Below are 21,557 nucleotides of genomic sequence, written 5' to 3'. Positions count from 1 at the left end.
TCTGGCTCAGTAGCATCAGATACCACCTGGAGCTTCTCCCCTGACACATAGACATCTGGCTCAGTAGCATCAGATACCACCTGGAGCTTCTCCCCTGACACATAGACATCTGGTTCAGTAACATCAGATACCACCTGGAGCTTCTCCCCTGACACATAGACATCTGGCTCAGTAGCATCAGATACCACCTGGAGCTTCTCCTCTGACACATAGACATCTGGCTCAGTAGCATCAGATACCAGCTGGAGCTTCTCCCCTGACACATAGACATCTGGCTCAGTAGCATCAGATACCACCTGAAGCTTCTCCCCTGACACATAGACATCTGGCTCAGTAGCATCAGATACCACCTGGAGCTTCTCCCCTGACACATAGACATCTGGCTCAGTAGCATCAGATACCACCTGGAGCTTCTCCCCTGACACATAGACATCTGGCTCAGTAGCATCAGATACCACCTGGAGCTTCTCCCCTGACACATAGACATCTGGCTCAGTAGCATCAGATACCAGCTGGAGCTTCTCCCCTGACACATAGACATCTGGAGCTTCTCACCTGACACATAGACATCTGGCTCAGTAGCATCAGATACCACCTGGAGCTTCTCCCCTGACACATAGACATCTGGCTCAGTAGCATCAGATACCAGCTGGAGCTTCTCCCCTGACACATAGACATCTGGCTCAGTAGCATCAGATACCACCTGGAGCTTCTCCCCTGACACATAGACATCTGGCTCAGTAGCATCTGATACCAGCTGGAGCTTCTCCCCTGACACATAGACATCTGGCTCAGTAGCATCAGATACCACCTGGAGCTTCTCCCCTGACACATAGACATCTGGCTCAGTAGCATCAGATACCACCTGGAGCCTCTCCCCTGACACAGACATCTGGCTCAGTAGCATCAGATACCACCTGGAGCTTCTCCCCTGACACATAGACATCTGGTTCAGTAGCATCAGATACCACCTGGAGCTTCTCCCCTGACACATAGACATCTGGCTCAGTAGCATCAGATACCACCTGGAGCTTCTCCCCTGACACATAGACATCTGGCTCAGTAGCATCAGATACCAGCTGGAGCTTCTCCCCTGACACATAGACATCTGGCTCAGTAGCATCAGATACCACCTGGAGCTTCTCCCCTGACACATAGACATCTGACTCAGTAGTATCAGATACCACCTGGAGCTTCTCCCCTGACACATAGACATCTGACTCAGTAGCATCAGATACCACCTGGAGCTTCTCACCTGACACATAGACATCTGGCTCAGTAGCATCAGATACCACCTGGAGCTTCTCCCCTGACACATAGACATCTGGTTCAGTAGCATCAGATACCACCTGGAGCTTCTCCCCTGACACATAGACATCTGGCTCAGTAGCATCTGATACCAGCTGGAGCTTCTCCCCTGACACATAGACATCTGGCTCAGTAGCATCAGATACCACCTGGAGCTTCTCCCCTGACACATAGACATCTGGCTCAGTAGCATCAGATACCACCTGGAGCTTCTCCCCTGACACACAGACATCTGGCTCAGTAGCATCAGATACCACCTGGAGCTTCTCCTCTGACACATAGACATCTGGCTCAGTAGCATCAGATACCATCTGAAGCTTCTCCCCTGACACATAGACATCTGGCTCAGTAGCATCAGATACCATCTGAAGCTTCTCCCCTGACACACAGACATCTGGCTCAGTAACATCAGATACCACCTGGAGCTTCTCCCCTGACACATAGACATCTGGCTCAGTAGCATCAGATACCAGCTGGAGCTCCTCCCCTGACACATAGACATCTGGCTCAGTAGCATCAGATACCACCTGGAGCTTCTCCCCTGACACACAGACATCTGGCTCAGTAGCATCAGATACCACCTGGAGCCTCTCACCTGACACATAGACATCTGGCTCAGTAGCATCAGATACCACCTGGAGCCTCTCACCTGACATATAGACATCTGGCTCAGTAGCATCAGATACCACCAGGAGCTTCTCACCTGACACAAAGACATCTGGCTCAGTAGCATCAGTTGCCCTCTTTGTGAAGAACATGCAGGCTGTTGACCCAGACTGCTATAACATTAGCGGACGTTGGGGAAGTGTTAGGGGAGCATTAGCTAGCATTGTGTAAGTGTTTGTGTGTTTTGAGTTTTATCCGTGGTATGTATGGGATACAACAGGGGTACTCAGGGTCGGAGCCTGCTGGTTTTCATTTCTACCTGATAATTAATTATACCCACCTGGTGTCCCAGGTCTAAATCAGCCCCTGATTAGAGGGGAACAATTTTTTAAATGCAGTGGAACTGGCTTCGAGGTCCAGAGTTGAGTTTGAGTGGTATACACCATCCAACAAAATGCTTACTTGCAGGTTCCTTCTCGACAATGCAACAATAAGAAAATAATGTTAAGAATACGACCATAAAGTTAATGGCTCAATAGAATAGAATAACATTTGAAGCATTAGTATAATGTAGGACGGCAGAGTTGTGATGTGTGTGTGTGTCTCTGAGCCCGACGGTACGGGTGTGAAGAGCTCGTGGCTGTGGTGTGTGGGGTCTTGGGTGATGATACGGGCCTTCTTCAGGCACCGTTTCTAGCAGATGTCCTGGTTGGGTGAGAGCACGGTCCCAGTGATGTACTAGGCCGCCTTCACCACCCGCTGGAGGGCCTTGGGTTCGTGGACAGAGCAATTCATGTACCAGGCCATGATGAAACCGGTCAGGACGCTCTCGATGGTGCAGCAGTAGTATTTGGAGAGGACCCGGGGTGGCATACCAAATTTCTTCAGCCGCCTTAGGAAGTAGAGACACTGTTGCGCCCTCTTGACAGAGTGGTGGTGTTGTTGGTCCATGTCAAGTCCTCGGTGATGTGGATGCCGAGGAACTTAAAACTGCCGACTTGCTCTAAGGCAGTCTTGTTGATGTGGATAGGGGCATGTTCCCTCCTCTGCTTCCTGAAGTCAACAATCAACTCCTTTATTTTACTGACGTTGAGGGAGAGGTTGTTGTCCTGTCACCACAATGCCTGTTAACCTACCTCATTCCTATAGGCTGACTCGTTATTGTTGGTTATCAGGCCTACAACTGGTGTCATCAGCAATCTTGACGATGGAGAGGTTGGTGGCATGTAAAGCTGCGCAGTCGCGGGTGAATAGGGGAGTACAGCAGAGGGCTGAGTACACACCCCTGGGGGGTCCCTGATTTAAAGGTCAGTGTACAGAAGGTGTTGTTGCCAATACTCACAGCCTGTAGTCTGCCCGTCAAAGTTCAGGATCCAGTTGCATAGGGAGGTGTCCTGACCTAGGGCTCTGACCTTGATGTCGAGCTTAGAGGGAAGAATAATGTTGAATGCTGAACTGTAGTCAATTAACAGCATTCTCACATAGATGTTCCTCTTGTCCAGATGTGTTACGGCCGTCTGAATAGCGATGGAAATGGCATCTTCCATGGATCTGTGGAGCAGTAGACAAATTGGAGTGGGTCCAGTGTGCCTGGGCAATTGTCATTAGGGCATGCCACCTTGTTGTTCTAGGGCACTGTGAGGATGGTTGTCTCCTTAAAGCAGAGAGAGACTTCAGCCTGGGACAGGGACATGTTGAAGATGTCAGAGACGTTGCCCATCAGCTGGTCAGCACACACTCGGAGGACGCGGCCAGGGATGCCATCTAGGCCAGCGGGTTTGTGAGTATTCACTCTTTGAGAGTTTTCCTCACATCAGCCTAGGAAAGCGAAAGCACCTGGCCGTCCAGAACAGACAGTCTCCCTGGATGGCTCGGTATTGTCTGCCTCGAAGAAAGCATAGAATGTGTTAGGCTCGTCTGGGAGGGAGGCTTCAGTGGGCACCACACAGCTGAATTTGCCTTTGTATTCCGTGCTAGTCTGTAGTCCTTGCCGCGTGTCTGAGTTGTCGACCCGGCTTGCCTTGTAAGTGTCACACGCCGCCGAGCCATCTGGGTTCGTTCTGCGGACATTGAATGATGCAGTACGGGCTCTCGGCATGGTACCGATATCTCTGTTCATCCAGGATTTTTGGTTGGGGTATGTCCGGATTGTTATTGCGGGTACATCATCCTCAACACAATGAAGCCAGACTAAGTCAGTGGCACATATGGAACGATCCAAGCAGAAGTTCTCCTTCAAATGTTGATATTTTGTTGCGTTGACAACCAAACACAATTCAGTTGGTCTACAAATTAATTATTCATATATTGCATCCACGTCTCCATCTCAAACAAAAATCTAAGTTAAAGAATAGGCCTAAATCCAATGTAATCCAACTTTACATACATTTATTTCATTTAGACATTCTTTAACTTTGATTCTTGGTTGAGATTTAGATGTGAATCCAACATACAGTATTAATGATTAAGGTGAAGATACAATTTTAAATCAACTAAAGCTAGAAACCCTATGCCAATATGTGGTGTCTATTTTTAGTTGAATCCTGGTTGAACAATAGCCATTGATTACTTTGCAACTGCTATATAGCCCTAAATAGTATCATTGATGATATGACTTAAGTATGGTTACATTTCATTTGCTGTAGTAGATCTATCCTTTGGAATGACTTGGATTGCAACAGTGAATATACAGTATTTGGTTATTAAGAGTTCTCTCAATTATCATTCTCACGATAGCACATTGGTAGTAGTCAGTGACAAATCTAAAAGCCAAGCAGGGCTTGGTTAAAACCCTGGATGGGACACCAAAACAATAGTTGTAAACTGTCCAGTATGTACTGCCCAGCCATTTGTTTTAATGATAGTGGATGTAAGGTTGAAGGTTTAATGTTGTTTTCAAGTTACAAATGCAACATATTTTATACAAGGTTTGTCTATGTGGAAAATGGGTTATACTTATGACATAATCACGTGGACCATAATCCATACGGAAAATGGAAAAGCAGTCTGGTGAAACACTAGAGTTGAGTGCAACGTCCGTGAACCATGTCTCTGTAAAAGCCAAAAGAGACAGCATTCCCGAGGGTCCTCTGCGATAAAAGCCTTAGCCTCAGAGTTCAAAGTTTATTTTCCAGGGATTGGACAAGGATACTAGGAAGAGAAGGCTGTGTGGCCCGTCTTTTCCGCCGAGTTTGGAGTTTCCCTTTGGTTCCGTTTCTTCATAGCCGGTGTTACCTTTGGTTATCTTGGTCAGCAGAAATGGGTACAGCTGCTGTGTGGGGAACAAAGGTGTAGGTGTAGTATTCTAGATCTGGGAGGCTGAGAGATACAGTAGCTTCCGATTCATCGAAAAGTGTTTTACATTGGTCATTTAGCAGACGCTCTTATCCAGAGCAACTTATGTCATGCGTAGGAAACTATTGTGCCAACATTCTTAGCAAACAAAGTAACATTTAACGCAAAATTAGCCATGGATAAGCCAAGTCGAGCAGGAACAGGCAAGACGCGCACCCTCCTCAGCACTGCCATCCTCTACCGTGCGTGTGTGTGTGTTAGCCAGCAGAGGCCACTGGGATAGAGAAGGCATCTGGGGCTCCGTCCCAGGCCTGTCTCTGTGTTAAAGCAGGTTTAATAAGGATGTGGACACAGAGCTGCTTAGAGAAACGAACTGGGCCGATAAAACACAGTGACTGGCTTCTCCTGAAGGAAGGTTTTTATGAAGTCCCATAGAGTCTCTGTGAAAACTTTTAGTTGCAGAGTCTGCAAGAGACTAGGGGGGGGGGGGGGATAGCCAGAGGTGCTAGGTCAGCTTCATTACTCCCAGCTGCCTAAAACCCTGCCTGGCCTGGCTCCCTCGGCATTACCCTCCCTTTTGGGGGGGATAGCCAGAGGTGCTAGGTCAGCTTCATTACTCCCAGCTGCCTAAAACCCTGCCTGGCCTGGCTCCCTCGGCATTACCCTCCCTTTTAGGGGGGGGGGGGGGGGATAGCCAGAGGTGCTAGGTCAGCTTCATTACTCCCAGCTGCCTAAAACCCTGCCTGGCCTGGCTCCCTCGGCATTACCCTCCCTTTTAGGGGGGATAGCCAGAGGTGCTAGGTCAGCTTCATTACTCCCAGCTGCCTAAAACCCTGCCTGGCCTGGCTCCCTCGGCATTACCCTCCCTTTTAGGTCACATATTAATAAACACAGGCAAACACACAACAGACCCTGGAAAGAGATACTGTCAGACCCTATAGAGTTTCTATCTGGGTTACAGAGCTTACACAAGATTCCACACTCCATGGCTGTGTCACCAAGGGCACAGTCAGATGGAATAGGCATTTTAACATAGATTTAGACGTTGGGTACCTGTGGAATAGACACCGGCAGGAATGCGGTTTTAACCAATCAGCATTCACGACAAGACTCACCCGTTGTATAATTTTGACTAGAGTCCTATGGGCCTGGTCAAAAGTAGTGCACTACATAGGGAATAGGATTCTATTTGGGACAGAACCCCCCCCCTCTCTTTTTACAGATCCCTCTCTGCGGTGTCTGAGGGGCTCAGTCAGACTCCAGTTCTGTCACCATGAGAGACCATCACTCTAACCCTTAACAGTAGGAACACACACACACACACACACACACACACACACACACACAGAGCTGACTCTAGTGCTGTCGGTGTCCATCACTCTACCCCCCACACAGCACAGTAGGGCTAATGACACTGGACAAACAAGGCCGTTAAATGGCAGCAGAATCTATCATCACAGAGTGGTGGTGGCCAAGATGGTGTGTTGTGTTCTGGCCCACTAATTCTGCCCTGTTGGTTCTGATCACAGTAACGAGTAGCTGTTGTTCTAACTCTCCAGCTCCGCCACGGTCCCGTTTCACCACAGGGAACTCATCCACTTCAACCAGTATAGCCAAAACAAGAAACATTAGCCCTGGCCCCTGGAATTAACAGCGTGGAAAAGTACATTAGTCAGTCAGTCCTTATCACCATCAATGTAAATAGCCATGGAAGTGCAGGCTTCCTCTGAGTCAAAGGAATAAAAGGACCAGTGTGCTACCAGGTGGACCAGAACCAGAGAGTCAGTTCTAGTAACAGGGTCGGCAATGCACCAAAAGGAGGCCATACGGCACTGAACGGAATTATCGACCGCTGCAGCGTCTTACCACTAATGCAATTCAATTGAGAACAGATAGCTCTTACCACACGTGTTTATCAGCTCTGATGATATGGCCTGTTTGGCCATGTTTACCCTTTCTAGAATGGCGAGATAGTGACTGTCCATTCCAGATGGTCATAGTGAAAACTACAGGAGGGACCAGTTGCCTGGGGCAGACGTCGGGGAGTCCTCATTACCTCCAGCTCGACCTGGAAGCCATTAGGATCAGTCAGGGTTTAGGTCCTGGGTGACTTAGTGCGGTGGATCTGCATCTGAAACCACTAAGGCTATTGGAGTTTAGGGTGTGTGTGTGAAGCCATCTGGTGCAGAAGGGGAGTTTAAGGCCTGTGAGTGGAGTGATGGTAAAGAGACGGAAGGAGAGGAGACATGAAAGTGAAGTGTTCCCGTTTGCAACCAAGTAGAGGACGGGAGGATGAGGAGAGGGGGAAGAGAGGAGGACAGGTGAAAGTGGGGAGCTCAGAGTCGAGGAGATGTGAGAGATCAGACAACGAGTGTGTGTGTATGTATGTATGTATGTATGTATGTATGTATGTATGTATGTATGTATCTGTTAACGAGCCTATCCTTTCCTTCAGGTGTTGCTGTAGGACAGTGGTAAGCATGCTTTAGTTAATTTTTTTATTTAAGTCCCGGACAAACACACCTCAACTTGTCAACTAATCGCCAAGCCTTCGGTGAGTTGAATCAGGCGTTTTTCCGGGGCTACAACAAAATTGTCTACTTTTGGGGACCCAAGGACTGGAGTTAGGAAACACTGCTTTAGTTGATGTGCTTGGTCAGCATTATAATATTCAACACTGGCACACTAACATTACAGGATACAGCAGGACCCCTACAGTACAGTGACACACAGTCGACCCAGGATTCAAAGGGTTCCATGTGTCAACAAACTGCAACCAATTCTCTGCACAAGCAACCACGACATTTGCAGAACTTATGACCTCAACAAAATCAGCAGTAGGTTGTGTTAGCAGTGACACTGACATTTACCATAAGTCAAACGACCAACTTAAAATGGGGGAGAGAGGAAGGGCAAGGTGGAAATGAATGAAGATTTTTTTACCTCTTTATCTCCCCGTCTCTCCCGCCCTCTCTGCTGTTGGACCAGGCATCAATGGGAGTCCAATCTCTAACCTGCCAATTGAAATAAATGATCCAGACCTTGGCTTGGCTGATCATTTGTTGACCTACTCCAACACAGTCTAGTGTCACTCCCTCCAAGCCTGCCCCCTTGACAACAATTCCTTGTACACCAGTCCCCCAAATGCCAATCACCCTTCAGCCTTCCCCAGGTAGAAAACAAGATATGTAAATACAACCATAATTCTAGGCTACCGGGCTTTGGATAAGGGTGGGGCTCCAGAGTGTGTGTGTGTGTGGCCATTAAGTAGTAAATGGGGATTTGGCCTGTTGTTCAAACTTTTAATGTGTGTTAGGAGATTTCTTTACTGCTGTACGTACAGCCAACAAGTCAAAAAGAGAATCCCTCAGATGAGAACAGTTGTCTTTACTTCATATTTAATGACATTTTGGCTGTTTGCAGTGTGACTGCAATCAGTCATCAGATCTCTTATATCACAGCTACACCACCGAGAGCATCCTGATGGGTTGCATCACTGTCTGGTATGGCAACTGCCCGGCCTCCAACCACAAGGCACTACAGAGGGTAGTGCGTATGACCCAGTAAATCACCGGGTCCAAGCTTACTGCCATCCAGGACCTCTATACCAGGCGGTGTCAGAGGAAGGCCCTAGTCATAGACTGTTCTCTCTGCTACCACACGGTAAGCGGTACCGGACTGGCAAGTCTAGGTCCAAGAGGCTTCAAAACAGCTTCTACCCCCAAGCCATAACATCTAATCAAATGGCTACCCCAGACTATTTGCATTGGCTACCCCAGACTATTTGCATTGCCCCCACACAGTCGATTTCTTAAAACCAAGCTGCTTACCTATTGCAGATTCAGTCTTCCCAGCCTGGTGCAGGTCTACAATTTTTGTTTCTGGTGTCCTTTGACAGCTCTTTGGTCTGTTGTGGAGTGGAGTTGGAGTGTGACTGTGAGTTTGTGGACAGGTGTCTTTTATACTGATAACAAGTTCAAACAGGTGCCATTAATACAGGTAACGAGTGGAGGACAGAGGAGCCTCTTAAAGAAGAAGTTACAGGTCTGTGAGAGCCAGAAATCTTGCTTGTTTTGTAGGTGACCAAATACTTATTTTCCACCATAATTTGCAAATGAATTCATTAAAAATCCTACAATGTGATTTTCTGGATTTTTTCTCCTCATTTTGTCTGTCATAGTTGAAGTGTACCTATGATGAAAATTACAGGCCTCATCTTTTTAAGTGGGAGAACTTGCACAATTGGTGGCTGACTAAATACTTTTTTGCCCCACTGTACATATTACCTCAATTAACTGGTGCCCTCGCACATTGACTCTGTACTGGTACCCACTGTATATAGCCTCACTATTGTTTTTTTACTGCTGCTATTTAATTTGTAGTAACTTTTTTTTCTTAAAACAGCATCGTTGGTTAAGGGCTTGTAAGTAGCATTTCACTGTAAGGTCTACACCTGGTGTCTTCATTATTTCACTGTAAGGTCTACACCTGTTGTCTTCATTTCACTGTAAGGTTGTATTCGGCGCATGTCACAAAATACCATTTGATTTGATCACAACTGCAATAAAGACAACCTGGAACCTCAACCACAGGGTTGTGTTTCACCAAGCAGGATCGATCAGCTAACCAGGTAACACTAATCAAATACTTATTTTCTGAATGGGAAAGAGAACATAAGTTGAATACAGAGTTAATACGCCAAGAATATTTTGGAAAGTGAACTGGCTAGGCAAACTCATTGATCCTGCTTGGTAACATACATACACACACCCCGTGATCAATGAGAAAAAGAAAAACAGACGGCCGTGTTATAGAAAGGCACGAGTTGGACCGTCAACAGTGGTCGAGTGGTCTCATCCACCGGGTCTTTAATGTACAGAAAAACACACACAGAAAGAACACTGTCAACTATCAAACACTGCTCTCCAACCTCTGGCCATCTACCACATGGCCCTCATTACAGATCAGAGGGGAGGGAAAGACATGGGGCGATCCCTACGGGATAATAACACAGAGGACAACGAAAACAACTGTCTGTTTACAGAGAGGTCCAGGAGGCCATTTTAACAACTGAATTGTGAAATGGCCACCAGGAGAAGAGAAGGAAGGAGGGATGGAAGACGGAGGCTTGTGTTGTTCTCCAGAGAGGGTCCTTGTGTGTTACTATAGTCCGTTATCCGCACCCCACTCAAAAGAAACTGGGGGGGGGGGGGACAACTGTGTCCCATGCAGGCCTCTTCTGCGATCGCTGTCCCATACTGCTGCCATCTTCTTCCGTCTTCCACTAGGAATCCCACAGTGCTTAGCGTGCGGGGAAGGGCGGGCTGTTAATTGGAGAAGAGGATGGAGAGGGCCATGATGACACAACAAACCGCCACGTACGGACTCTTCCTCTCACCTGGGGGGGGGGGGGGGGTCAGAGGGGATGATAGGAGACTTCAGAAGTTAACATGGAAATACTCAATACTTTCAAGGTGTTGTGAATAACCCTACGACAACACTAAACCAAGACTGACTAATGAAAGTGTAGGCAACGTATACGTGGCCGTCACAGGTCTTCTAGAGCTGTGTTCTAGATGATAAAACTATTGATGATGTAACAGTGTACCTATTCTGGAACATTTCCAAAAGATACCCAAGAACCTGAAAAGAGGGGAGAGATATGATAATTAGCTACATACTGTTTTAAGTACTGTTTTTACATAACCAGCAATGTTTTAAACTGACAATCAGCAGTTTAAACAATAAAGCATTCTACCCGTGCGTTTCGGTAAAAAGCTGAGGAATGGGCCTGGAGAAATGTAACCACTCAAATTCAGACAGAGGTATGGATGCAATGACTGACTAAGGCTGTTATGGTGACCATATTGCCGCCACACCGGTGGTCACGAGTCATGAAGGCAGTCAAATTCCACGTGACCGTTTAGTCACAGTATTTAGGTTTCTTCAAGCTCGGATGCTCATTTAGTAGTCCACCAAACTTGCTCACTGTCTGGTACTCAGCACTCTAGTGTCCCTCTAATCACTGACATACATGCAAATGTATCGAAAATCTAGTCAAACACTTCCTGAGAGCCAATGAGCTCAAGTTGCACAACATTTCTATAGGCTATGCAATCACGTGAGAAAACAGAATGATGGCCTCTTAAAAAGAGGAGGATCTCATCAGCTTTCTATAGGCTTTGCCTACTATTCATTTCTTAACTTTCCTAATATTAAGCACATTGATTCCCTTTACAACCGGAGTATAGCCTACCTGGCTGGTATGAAAATGAACCATAGGAAAAGCGTTCTCCATTCGATATTTAAGTGCATAGAAGACATGCACCCCCCCCCATTCTAAATCAAAACACACACATATACTAAATAATATATGTAAAGACAAGATTAAATCAAGAATCGCCTGATGGGTGAGAATATTAGCTGATCACTTGTGAATGATGCCCAGTGTAAGGCAGGAAACAATGCATACCCTATTTTTTTGCGAATTTTTTCAAATCAAAGCTGCACACCTCATGTAGCCTAGCCCATAGGCATATACAGTGCATTCGAAAAGTATTCAGACTCATTGACTTTATATACATTGTTACATTAGCCGTATTTTAAAATGAAGTATGTGTGTATATAAACATTTAAGCATGGTGGTGGCAACATCATGATGTGGGGATGTTTTTCAGCAGCAGGGACTGGGAGACTAGTCAGGAACGAGAGAAAGATTAACGGAGCAAAGTACAGAGAGATCCTTATTAAAAACCTGGTCCAGAGCGCCCAGGACCTCAGACTGGGGCGAAGGTTCATCTTACAACAGGACGACGACCCTAAACACACAGCCAAGACAACACAGGAGTGGCTTTGGGACAAGTCTCCGAATGTCCTTGAGTGGCCCGGCCAGAGCCCAGACTTGAACCTGATTTAACATCTCTGGAGAGATCTGACAATGGCTGTGCAGCGATGCCCCCCATATAACCTGACAGAACTTGAGAGGATCTGCAAAGAAGAATGGGAGAAACTCTCCAAATACAGGTGCCAAGCTTGTAGCGTCATACCCAATAAGACTCGAGGATGTAATCGCTGCCAAAGGTGCTTTAACGTACTTAAAAAAAGGGTCTGAATACCTATTTAAATCGTTTTATTTATTTATTTGCAAAAATTCTAAAAAACTTTTTTGCTTTGTCATGTGGGGTATTGTGTGTAATTGATGAGGGGGAAAAACAATTTAATCAGCTTTAGAATAAGGCTTTAACATAAAATGTGGAAAAATTCAAGGGGTCTGAATAATTTGAAGGCACTGTATGTTTTGATAATGTTTGTATCACAACTAAAGTGGCCAAATAACTTCTTAAAATTAAGCACATTAACACAATGGGTGTAGAGTGTAACTGGCATACATAAGCAGCACATGAGTTTGAAGAAAACAAACCATTATAATAAAAAGCATTAAATGCATAATCGTATTAGACGTCACTTTTGATAATGGTGTTTTCCCGCTCGCTAATGGAACATTCACGCTTATAGCATATGCAGTGTGCGCATTGCTGTGCTCAAAATGTGAAGAAATAGCCTAATAGTTTATCAACATTAAGCTAAACATTCTGATCTGCTGCGTGTGGTTGTATTCATTTAGGATCCATCTCATCCCACAACTGTCCCAGTATTTATTTATTGCACAGAATAGGTCAACTTTTGTACTATGGGGGATAGTAGATTAACCAAGGCTAGTGCTTTTGCTGTTCATTAGGGCTACTCATCTTGTTGGCTGCCGAAAAGTAAATGTGGACAGTTCTTCCAATATCTTCAACATGTGCCTCGGAATTGGATAAGGACACCCGCAGTTGCGTCCCTGATGTTTCTGTCTTCACTTGTAGCCTTCACTTGTATCCTATGAGAAAGACCCGATCACATGACAGAGAGCCATGTGAGTGAGAGGTGCTTTGGAGCAAGCAGAGAGAAGGGAATTATAATTATTCGATTCAGCCCAAGAGGACAACAGCCACCGCAAAAGGCACAACAGCCACCGCAAAATTGATTTTTGTTAGGTGCATCACGGCCACACAAAGGGAATGTCGCATGGAAATTCGAGGCATTTAAGTGCTTGTTAAATTGTGAATGAGAGACTGATGGTGTGTACAGCCTGTAAAAAAAACTAAGCAGAGCTCACAACATTCATGCTACTTTTTTCAAATCTTTAGAATCACGTCATGCAGCCTTAGAATGTATTAGAAATCTAACCATATAGCCCGACGTTTATCACAACTAAAGTTAAATTAATAACTCTAAATTAAGCATATAGGAGCACCTGTTTTTGTTAACCACAACACAGAATATTCGCATTTGCGCACTCCCTCACATCGTTTGGAGAAAATAGTATTTATATTTTATTCAAGTGTACTATAAAATAATGCCACGGAAGTCTAAGAAAATCTTGTCTGCTAAATGAACTAGTGTTGCCCACAGCCATTTTTTCTTATTTTTTACCTTTATTTAACTAGGCAAGTCAGTTAAGAATAAATTCCTATTTTCAATGACGGCCTAGGAACAGTGGGTTAACTGCCTGTTCAGGGGCAGAACGACAGATTTGTACCTTGTCAGCTCGGGGATTTGAACTTGCAACCTTTCGGTTACTAGTCCAACACTCTAACCACTAGGCTACACTGCCACCCCCATATGTCATAGTCAGATCAGTACCTAACATAAGGACAAGTCAGAGTATTCTATTATGTTCTTCTGAAATGGACTACATTTTCTTCATATCATGTTTCTTTAGACCTGTCTAAAATAAATAATGGATTCATTGTGAAGGTGTAGGCTATATTACATGGATTTATTAGACTTCGACTAATACTAATTAGATTAAAATTTGTAGATGTTCCGAAGGTCTGTATCAGTGGCTTGTAGGCTGTGTGGAAGCCAGAAGATGCTAAAATGTGTTTATGTTAATTAAGGGTCAATTACCATGAGACCGGAAGTTATCTGCTTGACAATCCCCGGCTAACAATTTCTAGGACTGACCATCCATATTTTTCACAAATATAGTTTTAACCATGTTTTGAGTCTATACAATTTTTGTTTAGATTTGCTTTTTTTGGAATAATATATACAGTGCCTTGCGAAAGTATTCGGTCCCCTTGAACTTTGCGACCTTTTGCCACATTTCAGGCTTCAAATATAAAGATATAAAACTGTATTTTTTTTGTGAAGAATCAACAACAAGTGGGACACAATCATGAAGTGGAACGACATTTATTGGATATTTCAAACTTTTTTAACAAATCAAAAACTGAAAAATTGGGCGTGCAAAATTATTCAGCCCCTTCACTTTCAGTGCAGCAAACTCTCTCCAGAAGTTCAGTGATGATCTCTGAATGATCCAATGTTGACCTAAATGACTAATGATGATAAATACAATCCACCTGTGTGTAATCAAGTCTCCGTATTAATGCACCTGCACTGTGATAGTCTCAGAGGTCAGTTAAAAGCACAGAGAGCATCATGAAGAACAAGGAACACACCAGGCAGGTCCGAGATACTGTTGTGAAGAAGTTTAAAGACAGATTTGGATACAAAAAGATTTCCCAAGCTTTAAACATCCCAAGGAGCACTGTGCAAGCGATAATATTGAAATGGAAGGAGTATCAGACCACTGCAAATCTACCAAGACCTGGCCGTCCTTCTAAACTTTCAGCTCATACAAGGAGAAGACTGATCAGAGATGCAGCCAAGAGGCCCATGATCACTCTGGATGAACTGCAGAGATCTACAGCTGAGGTGGGAGACTCTGTCCATAGGACAACAATCAGTCGCATATTGCACAAATCTGGCCTTTATGGAAGAGTGGCAAGAAGAAAGCCATTTCTTAAAGATATCCATAAAAAGTGTTGTTTACAGTTTGCCACAAGCCACCTGGGAGACACACCAAACATTTGGAAGAAGGTGCTCTGGTCAGATGAAACCAAAATTGAACTTTTTGGCAACAATGCAGAACGTTATGTTTGGCGTAAAAGCAAGCTCATCACAATGAACACACCATCCCCACTGTCAAACATGGTGGTGGCAGCATCATGGTTTGGGCCTGCTTTTCTTCAGCAGGGACAGGGAAGATGGTTAAAATTGATGGGAAGATGGATGGAGCCAAATACAGGACCATTCTGGAAGAACCTGATGGAGTCTGCAAAAGACCTGAGACTGGGACGGAGATTTGTCTTCCAACAAGACAATGATCCAAAACATAAAGCAAAATCTACAATGGAATGGTTCAAAAATAAACATATCCAGGTGTTAGAATGGCCAAGTCAAAGTCCAGACCTGAATCCAATCGAGAATCTGTGGAAAGAACTGAAAACTGCTGTTCACAAATGCTCTCCATCCAACCTCACTGAGCTCGAGCTGTTTTGCAAGGAGGAATGGGAAAAAATTGCAGTCTCTCGATGTGCAAAATTGATAGAGACATACCCCAAGCGACTTACAGCTGTAATCGCAGCAAAAGGTGGCGCTACAAAGTATCAACTTAAGGGAGCTGAATAATTTTGCACGCCCAATTTTTCAGTTTTTGATTTGTTAAAAAAGTTTGAAATATCCAATAAATGTCGTTCCACTTCATGATTGTGTCCCACTTGTTGTTGATTCTTCACAAAAAAATACAGTTTTATATCTTTATGTTTGAAGCCTGAAATGTGGCAAAAGGTCGCAAAGTTCAAGGGGGCCGAATACTTTTGCAAGGCACTGTATATATGAGAGAGAGACAGAGATATTCGGGGTTCTGATGGGGTGCAACAGTTGAACTAAGCTGATGAGATATTTATAAGTTATCTTCAAGAACTAATGGGTACATGACATGAATTTATATGTCCAAAAATATATGTAGCAACTACAGATTGCCCCTCGAAGAAGCAAACTTGCAAAGAGTAGCCCAAGAGAGAGAGAGAGACACAGATCTACACCGAGTGTATAAAACATTAAGAACATCTCCTTTTATGATATAGACTGACCAGGGGAATGCTATCATCTCTAACTTATGTCACTTGCTAAAGGACAGGTTCACCCATTTTGAAAGTCATATTGGTTTTTGTGCATCTCTGAGTGATGTTCTACCGATTCCCTGGGTCATTTCATGTTATGTGTATCTGAGTGTTGGTGTTCAAGCCGGCAGGAATCCGGCCGGTATTACGTAGCACCATGATAAAAGTCGCTCTCACTACACTGGAAGTCAATAGAAATACAGCACTTAGTTTACGAAAACGTCCATCATACATGTCAGATTTCAATATTGGCCGATGTCATAACTCGGGAGGGCATCTTCTCTCGAATGAGCCATTGATCATATTTTTGCGATACTTCTACCGCGAGAAATTTGTAATTTAACAGAGGGTCTGGCACATTTCTCCTATTTGTCTGCCTCTTTAGTCCAGGGTGGATATCATGGTGCAGTTGCCAGAGATACTATAGAAATGAGATAGGAATCCAATGAATGAAGGAACGTATAAAGCCCCACCCAGCAGCAGACTGTCGACCAATCGCGTTATGCTGTGTCGCACAGTTGCTAAACTAATCGCCACGCGGTTGCTAAACTAATTGTCACGCAATCCCTTCTCAAAGTCTGTGTATGTCGAGAAACAAGCTTATTTTCTTCTAAAGTCAGTCATGTCAAAATTCCAAAGCTATACGATGCTACAGATAGCAAGTGAATTATCTCACACTGAGAAAGGATTTGTAATGTTGTACTTCTTGTTGACAAAATTCGTGCTAATATTGGGTTTTTGAGCAAGTGCCCAATAGACTCCCATTAGGGCTGGGCGATATATCAAATTAATTTGAATATATGTTTTTGCGTGATATTCCAGGATGATCAATGGAAAGCTGGAGCTCAATTTCAAGTCTCATTGTAGAATAACATTCAGACCCTTTGCAATGTAGAAAACAGTAAAAATAAAGAAAAACCCTTGAATGAGTAGGTGTGTCCAAACTTTTGACAGGTACTGTGTGTAAATAAGGTATGTTTATGTTTTTTATTTATTTGTAATACATTTGCTAAAATTTCTAAAAACCTGTTTTCACTTTATCATTACGGGGTATTGTGTGTAGATTGATGAGTGGGAACAAATTATTTAACCGATTTTTGAATAAGACTAACGTAACAAAATGTGAGAAAGTCAAGCGGCTAGTTACGAATATACTGTATATCGTGAAACACACAAGTTTGAAAAAATATTTTTAGGTCACGTCGCAATGACCTAACTGTGTGTAGCTACGTTTGCTAGCTAGCCTGCTAGCCAGCCCATAGACAGAGCATTGCGGATTTTCCATGATGCTACCAACCTTATAATAACACCAAATTTAAACATTTGAATGACAATTTGTTTCCCCTCACAAAAAATATTGTTGTCACATGTGTTATTTAACACTGTAAATTAAAGGAATAAGTGGTTTTGGGTGAGTCTTTCCCTTTAATTCCATTCCACTGACCAAAGTCAGTGAAGATGAAGAGGAGACAGGTTAAAGAAGGATTTTTAAGCCTTTTTACAATTGAGACATAGATTGTGTTTGTGTGCCATTCATAGAGTGAATGGGCAAGTCAAAAGATGTGTGTCATTGAACGGGGTATGGTAGTATGTGCCAGGCACACCGGTTTGTGTCAAGAGCTGCAACGCTGCTTGTTTTGTTTTTTTACACTCAAAAGTGTCCAGTGTGTATCAAGAATGGTCCACCATCCAAAGGACATCCAGCAAACTTGCCAACTGTGGGAAGCATTGGAGTCAACATGGGCCAGCATCCCTGTGGAACGCTTTCCACACCTTGTAGAGTCCATGTCCAGACGAATTGAGGCTGTTCTGAGGGCACTGTACAGTGGATAGGTCCATATACTGTGCACATTTTTGGGGGGGAGGGGGGGGCTAGCACTACACAGCTGATTCAAATCACCAACTAATCATCAAGCTTTGATCATTTGAATCAGCTGTGCAGTGTTAGGGCAAAAACCAAAACGTGCACCCGGGGGCTCCCCAGGACCGAGTTTGGGAAACCCTGTGTTAGAGGTCAGAGTGTAGACAGCATGTAAGTGCTCCTCGTGGAGTCTGTCTCCACTGGAAAGGCTTAAACCCACAACAGAGCACACTATCCAGCTCTCCATTCCTCATCGTTGTCTGTCTGTCTGTCGAAGGGGTTGAGCCCCCCCAGAACAGCTACTGCAGACAGAGCGTCACAATGGTTCAGCCAGCACTCCTACACCCCCCCAAATCCTTCCTTCTCTTCTCTTTTGCCAACAGAGGATCAGTGGCTTGTCTAAACACACACTCAGCACCAGATCACTTCTGATACCCGTCCCCGTAGAAATAGAGATTAATAAAATGCATATCCAATGTTTGGGTTAGTAGAACACATTTAGAAAGCGGGACAGATTGGCCTTTTGTCTTTCACATAATGACAGATAGCATATCATGGTGCTTTTCCCTAGGTTTCAAAGTACTTACATTCCGTGGGGGCATTCCATCCACCACAAATGTATAACATTCAATTTCCCAACACGAGAAATGAGACCAATGGGAAATGGGACTCCTAAGTACTAGCGTAAATAGTCTGTGGCCTGTTAGACCACCATATATCTGTCATCCAGCTGAGCCAATCTGCCATTGGTTTATAAACACTAAGCAGTCAGTCATCAGTCAGAGATTGGAGGGTTAGGGCTCCAATGTTCCTCAAGGCCCCATTCTGGGTCCCTCCCAACACACACACCCCAACAACACAGGCCTACATTTTTCTGGACATTGGGCAGTGAGTGAGTGAGTGGCATGTTAACACCAGCACTGTAATGCCCAGGCAGTTTGTCAGTCTAATTTGTCTTGGAGAGTGTGTGTGCCGACCTCAGATGACTGGCTCACAATAATTCCCTAATTTCCCCCTAACCCAACATGTGGCACACAGCTTGTTGCATTAGCCTCCCTTACCCACTCAGAGTTGGGATAAGAGAGAAAGAGTTGAGGAAAATTGAGGAAGAAAAACTGAACTGTTGTTTTTAATCAGCCCAACCCCCAAGAACAGCATTGAACTGATGTGATGTGTATACACTGTGGTCCCAAACACCACACAGCTCTTATTCACTCATTGCTGAGAGGATTTAGAAACAGTCACTTATCTAGTTGGTGACAGTCGTGTTCATTACAGCTGGTAGCCACAAACAATTCCTATCATCTTCAATGGAAAACAAACAAAGTTCCATTCTCCTTCCCAGAGCATTACATAGATGAAAAGGAACACAGTCGACAAAGCCAGAAGATCTGAGTAGAGCGTTACAGATCTGAAGAGGAGTCTTTTGAGGTAGTTAGCTGGCTCCCCAGTGTGAGATTTGGTTATGGGTTCAGAGAATAGAGATAAAAGTGCTTGGACAGGCATGATGGGTTGAACAATGATAGTGTATCAGAGTTGGATTGCTGCTGGGGTTGAAGTTGTCGGTTGGGGTAACATCGCTTTCCTTGAATGTCATCTTTCAGAGCTAACAAATCTAGGCATTAGCTCAGTGGATGAACAACACTGTCTGTGTAGGGGGTTTTAGTGGGTGATAGAGCCTGTGTACTCAGTATTCTTCCTCTCTAGCAGGCGAAGAGTCCAGAACCCTTTACTGCAAATCAGGGTTTGACGAGTTACCGAGGAAACTTTGGTCAACTCGGGATAACCCGGAACCGCGAAAGTGGCTCACCTTTTAGCCAGGTACATTTCTATGGCAACGAATCCTTCAGAACAAACCTGCTCCGGGGCAGGCTAACTTGGGGCCAACTCCCATTTATCCTGAATGAAGTGTCTGAGCTGCGAGTTGAAGACCAATGAAATCAGATTCCCTCCCTCCCGCAGATTGCTCATCACCCCGTTAATTTGAGGAAGACGACTGATTAGATATTTTTATTAATCAACGTTTTTTTGTGTGTTAAAAAGTTATTTTTAAATACCCGTCACTTTACAAATGTAGCAATGACAATGCATTTGAAACATCATGCACAGTAGAACGTTTGTATGACTTAATACAATTATTTTATGGGGGGGGGGGGTGCTTGCGTGTTGATTTTCGGACAAAGCCTTTGATCAGCCATGTGTGACATGCACGTGCAGTTACAAGCCTGCTAGAGTTAGCGGCAGGCGGATGAGCAATATGCACCGCCGTAGTACGGACGAAGCCTGAGCTGCAATGTGCGACATGCACGTGCAGTTACAAGCCTGCTAGAGTTAGCGGCAGGCGGATGAGCAATATGCACCGCCGTAGTACGGACGAAGCCTGAGCTACAATGTGCGACATGCACGTGCAGTTACAAGCCTGCTAGAGTTAGCGGCAGGCGGATGAGCAATATGCACCGCCGTAGTACGGACGAAGCCTGAGCTACAATGTGAAGGGAACTGAAGCTTTGGAACACCCTAAGTAGATCTCGCTTCCTTAGCAGCATACCCCTCTGGGCTGTGGAAGGGTAGCTACCAACGAGGACATTAACTCAGCAGGATAATTCTTCTCTGGCAGGCTAGGGGCCAGCTATGGTTCTGAGGTGTGACCTAGAGCTTTAGTTCAGTGCAATAACACAGTCTGTACGTACCCGGTCTTGTTCTTGTCCAGGAGACTAGGGGTCATGGCTCTGAGGTAGGCACAGGTACAGATGAGCAGTAGGATCACTGTTAACAGGCTCTGGAAGTTAAATATGGCAGACTGGAGAGGGAATGGGAGGTTGTTACTGGGTCAACATCCATCGTCACTCTAGGATGCATCTATGACTCCACATAACCTGGGTAGCTAAATCATAATCTATGTAATACCTATTGCAAAGTCATCAAATAAGTTTCAATCACAGCTAAATACAAAAAAAGGCTACTTCAGGGCTGTTAGTTGAAGGCTTTTTAGGTTGTCAACACAAGTTTCCAGGTGTATCGTGTTAAACGTTGGGCTCTCGCTCTCTTTCAGTTGGACACGTTCCTGACTGAATGAGGGAAATCTAGACGTATAACTGTAAAAAGACAACAGAACGCACGATTCTGGATGAATCAAGCTAGCTGGCTACTACTAGCTATCTACAGTAGCTTGCAATAGGAACGTCTTGTAAAACAGGGATAACGTTACCGCTTCCATAGACACAAAACATGTATTTATTTGGAGGGTGACGTTAGTTAATCTACTTCTTCGATACGGTTTAATAGCGGTTGGCATCCAATACATGTTACATCACCGCCACCAAGTTATTTAATCAAATGTTATATTTAATAATTGAATTAAACAACTTACCATGTCGGAGCTAGGTACGCTAGCTAGCTAGCTGCTACGGCGCCACCTCACACTTCCGTAGCGTCGTAAACAGATGACGTTGTACGGAACAAGGAAGAGACGA

General features: G+C 44.6%; 1 protein-coding gene across 1 annotated transcript; it reads right to left on the bottom strand.

Moving 5' to 3' along the window:
- Positions 1-10,043: 10,043 nt before the first annotated feature.
- On the bottom strand, positions 10,044-21,550 carry tmem167a (transmembrane protein 167A). Its single transcript, XM_064972342.1, has 4 exons — positions 21,455-21,550; positions 20,775-20,884; positions 10,817-10,851; positions 10,044-10,606 (listed from the first exon to the last, which is right to left on the bottom strand). The coding sequence occupies exons 1-4, from the start codon at positions 21,455-21,457 to the stop codon at positions 10,536-10,538; spliced, it is 219 nt and encodes a 72-aa protein (XP_064828414.1). The 5' UTR covers positions 21,458-21,550; the 3' UTR covers positions 10,044-10,535.
- Positions 21,551-21,557: the final 7 nt, after the last annotated feature.

This window comes from Oncorhynchus masou, chromosome 8, assembly GCF_036934945.1.
Source record: "Oncorhynchus masou masou isolate Uvic2021 chromosome 8, UVic_Omas_1.1, whole genome shotgun sequence".
Classification (NCBI taxonomy): Eukaryota; Metazoa; Chordata; class Actinopteri; order Salmoniformes; family Salmonidae; genus Oncorhynchus; species Oncorhynchus masou.
This window is presented reverse-complemented; position numbering and strand designations above follow the sequence as displayed.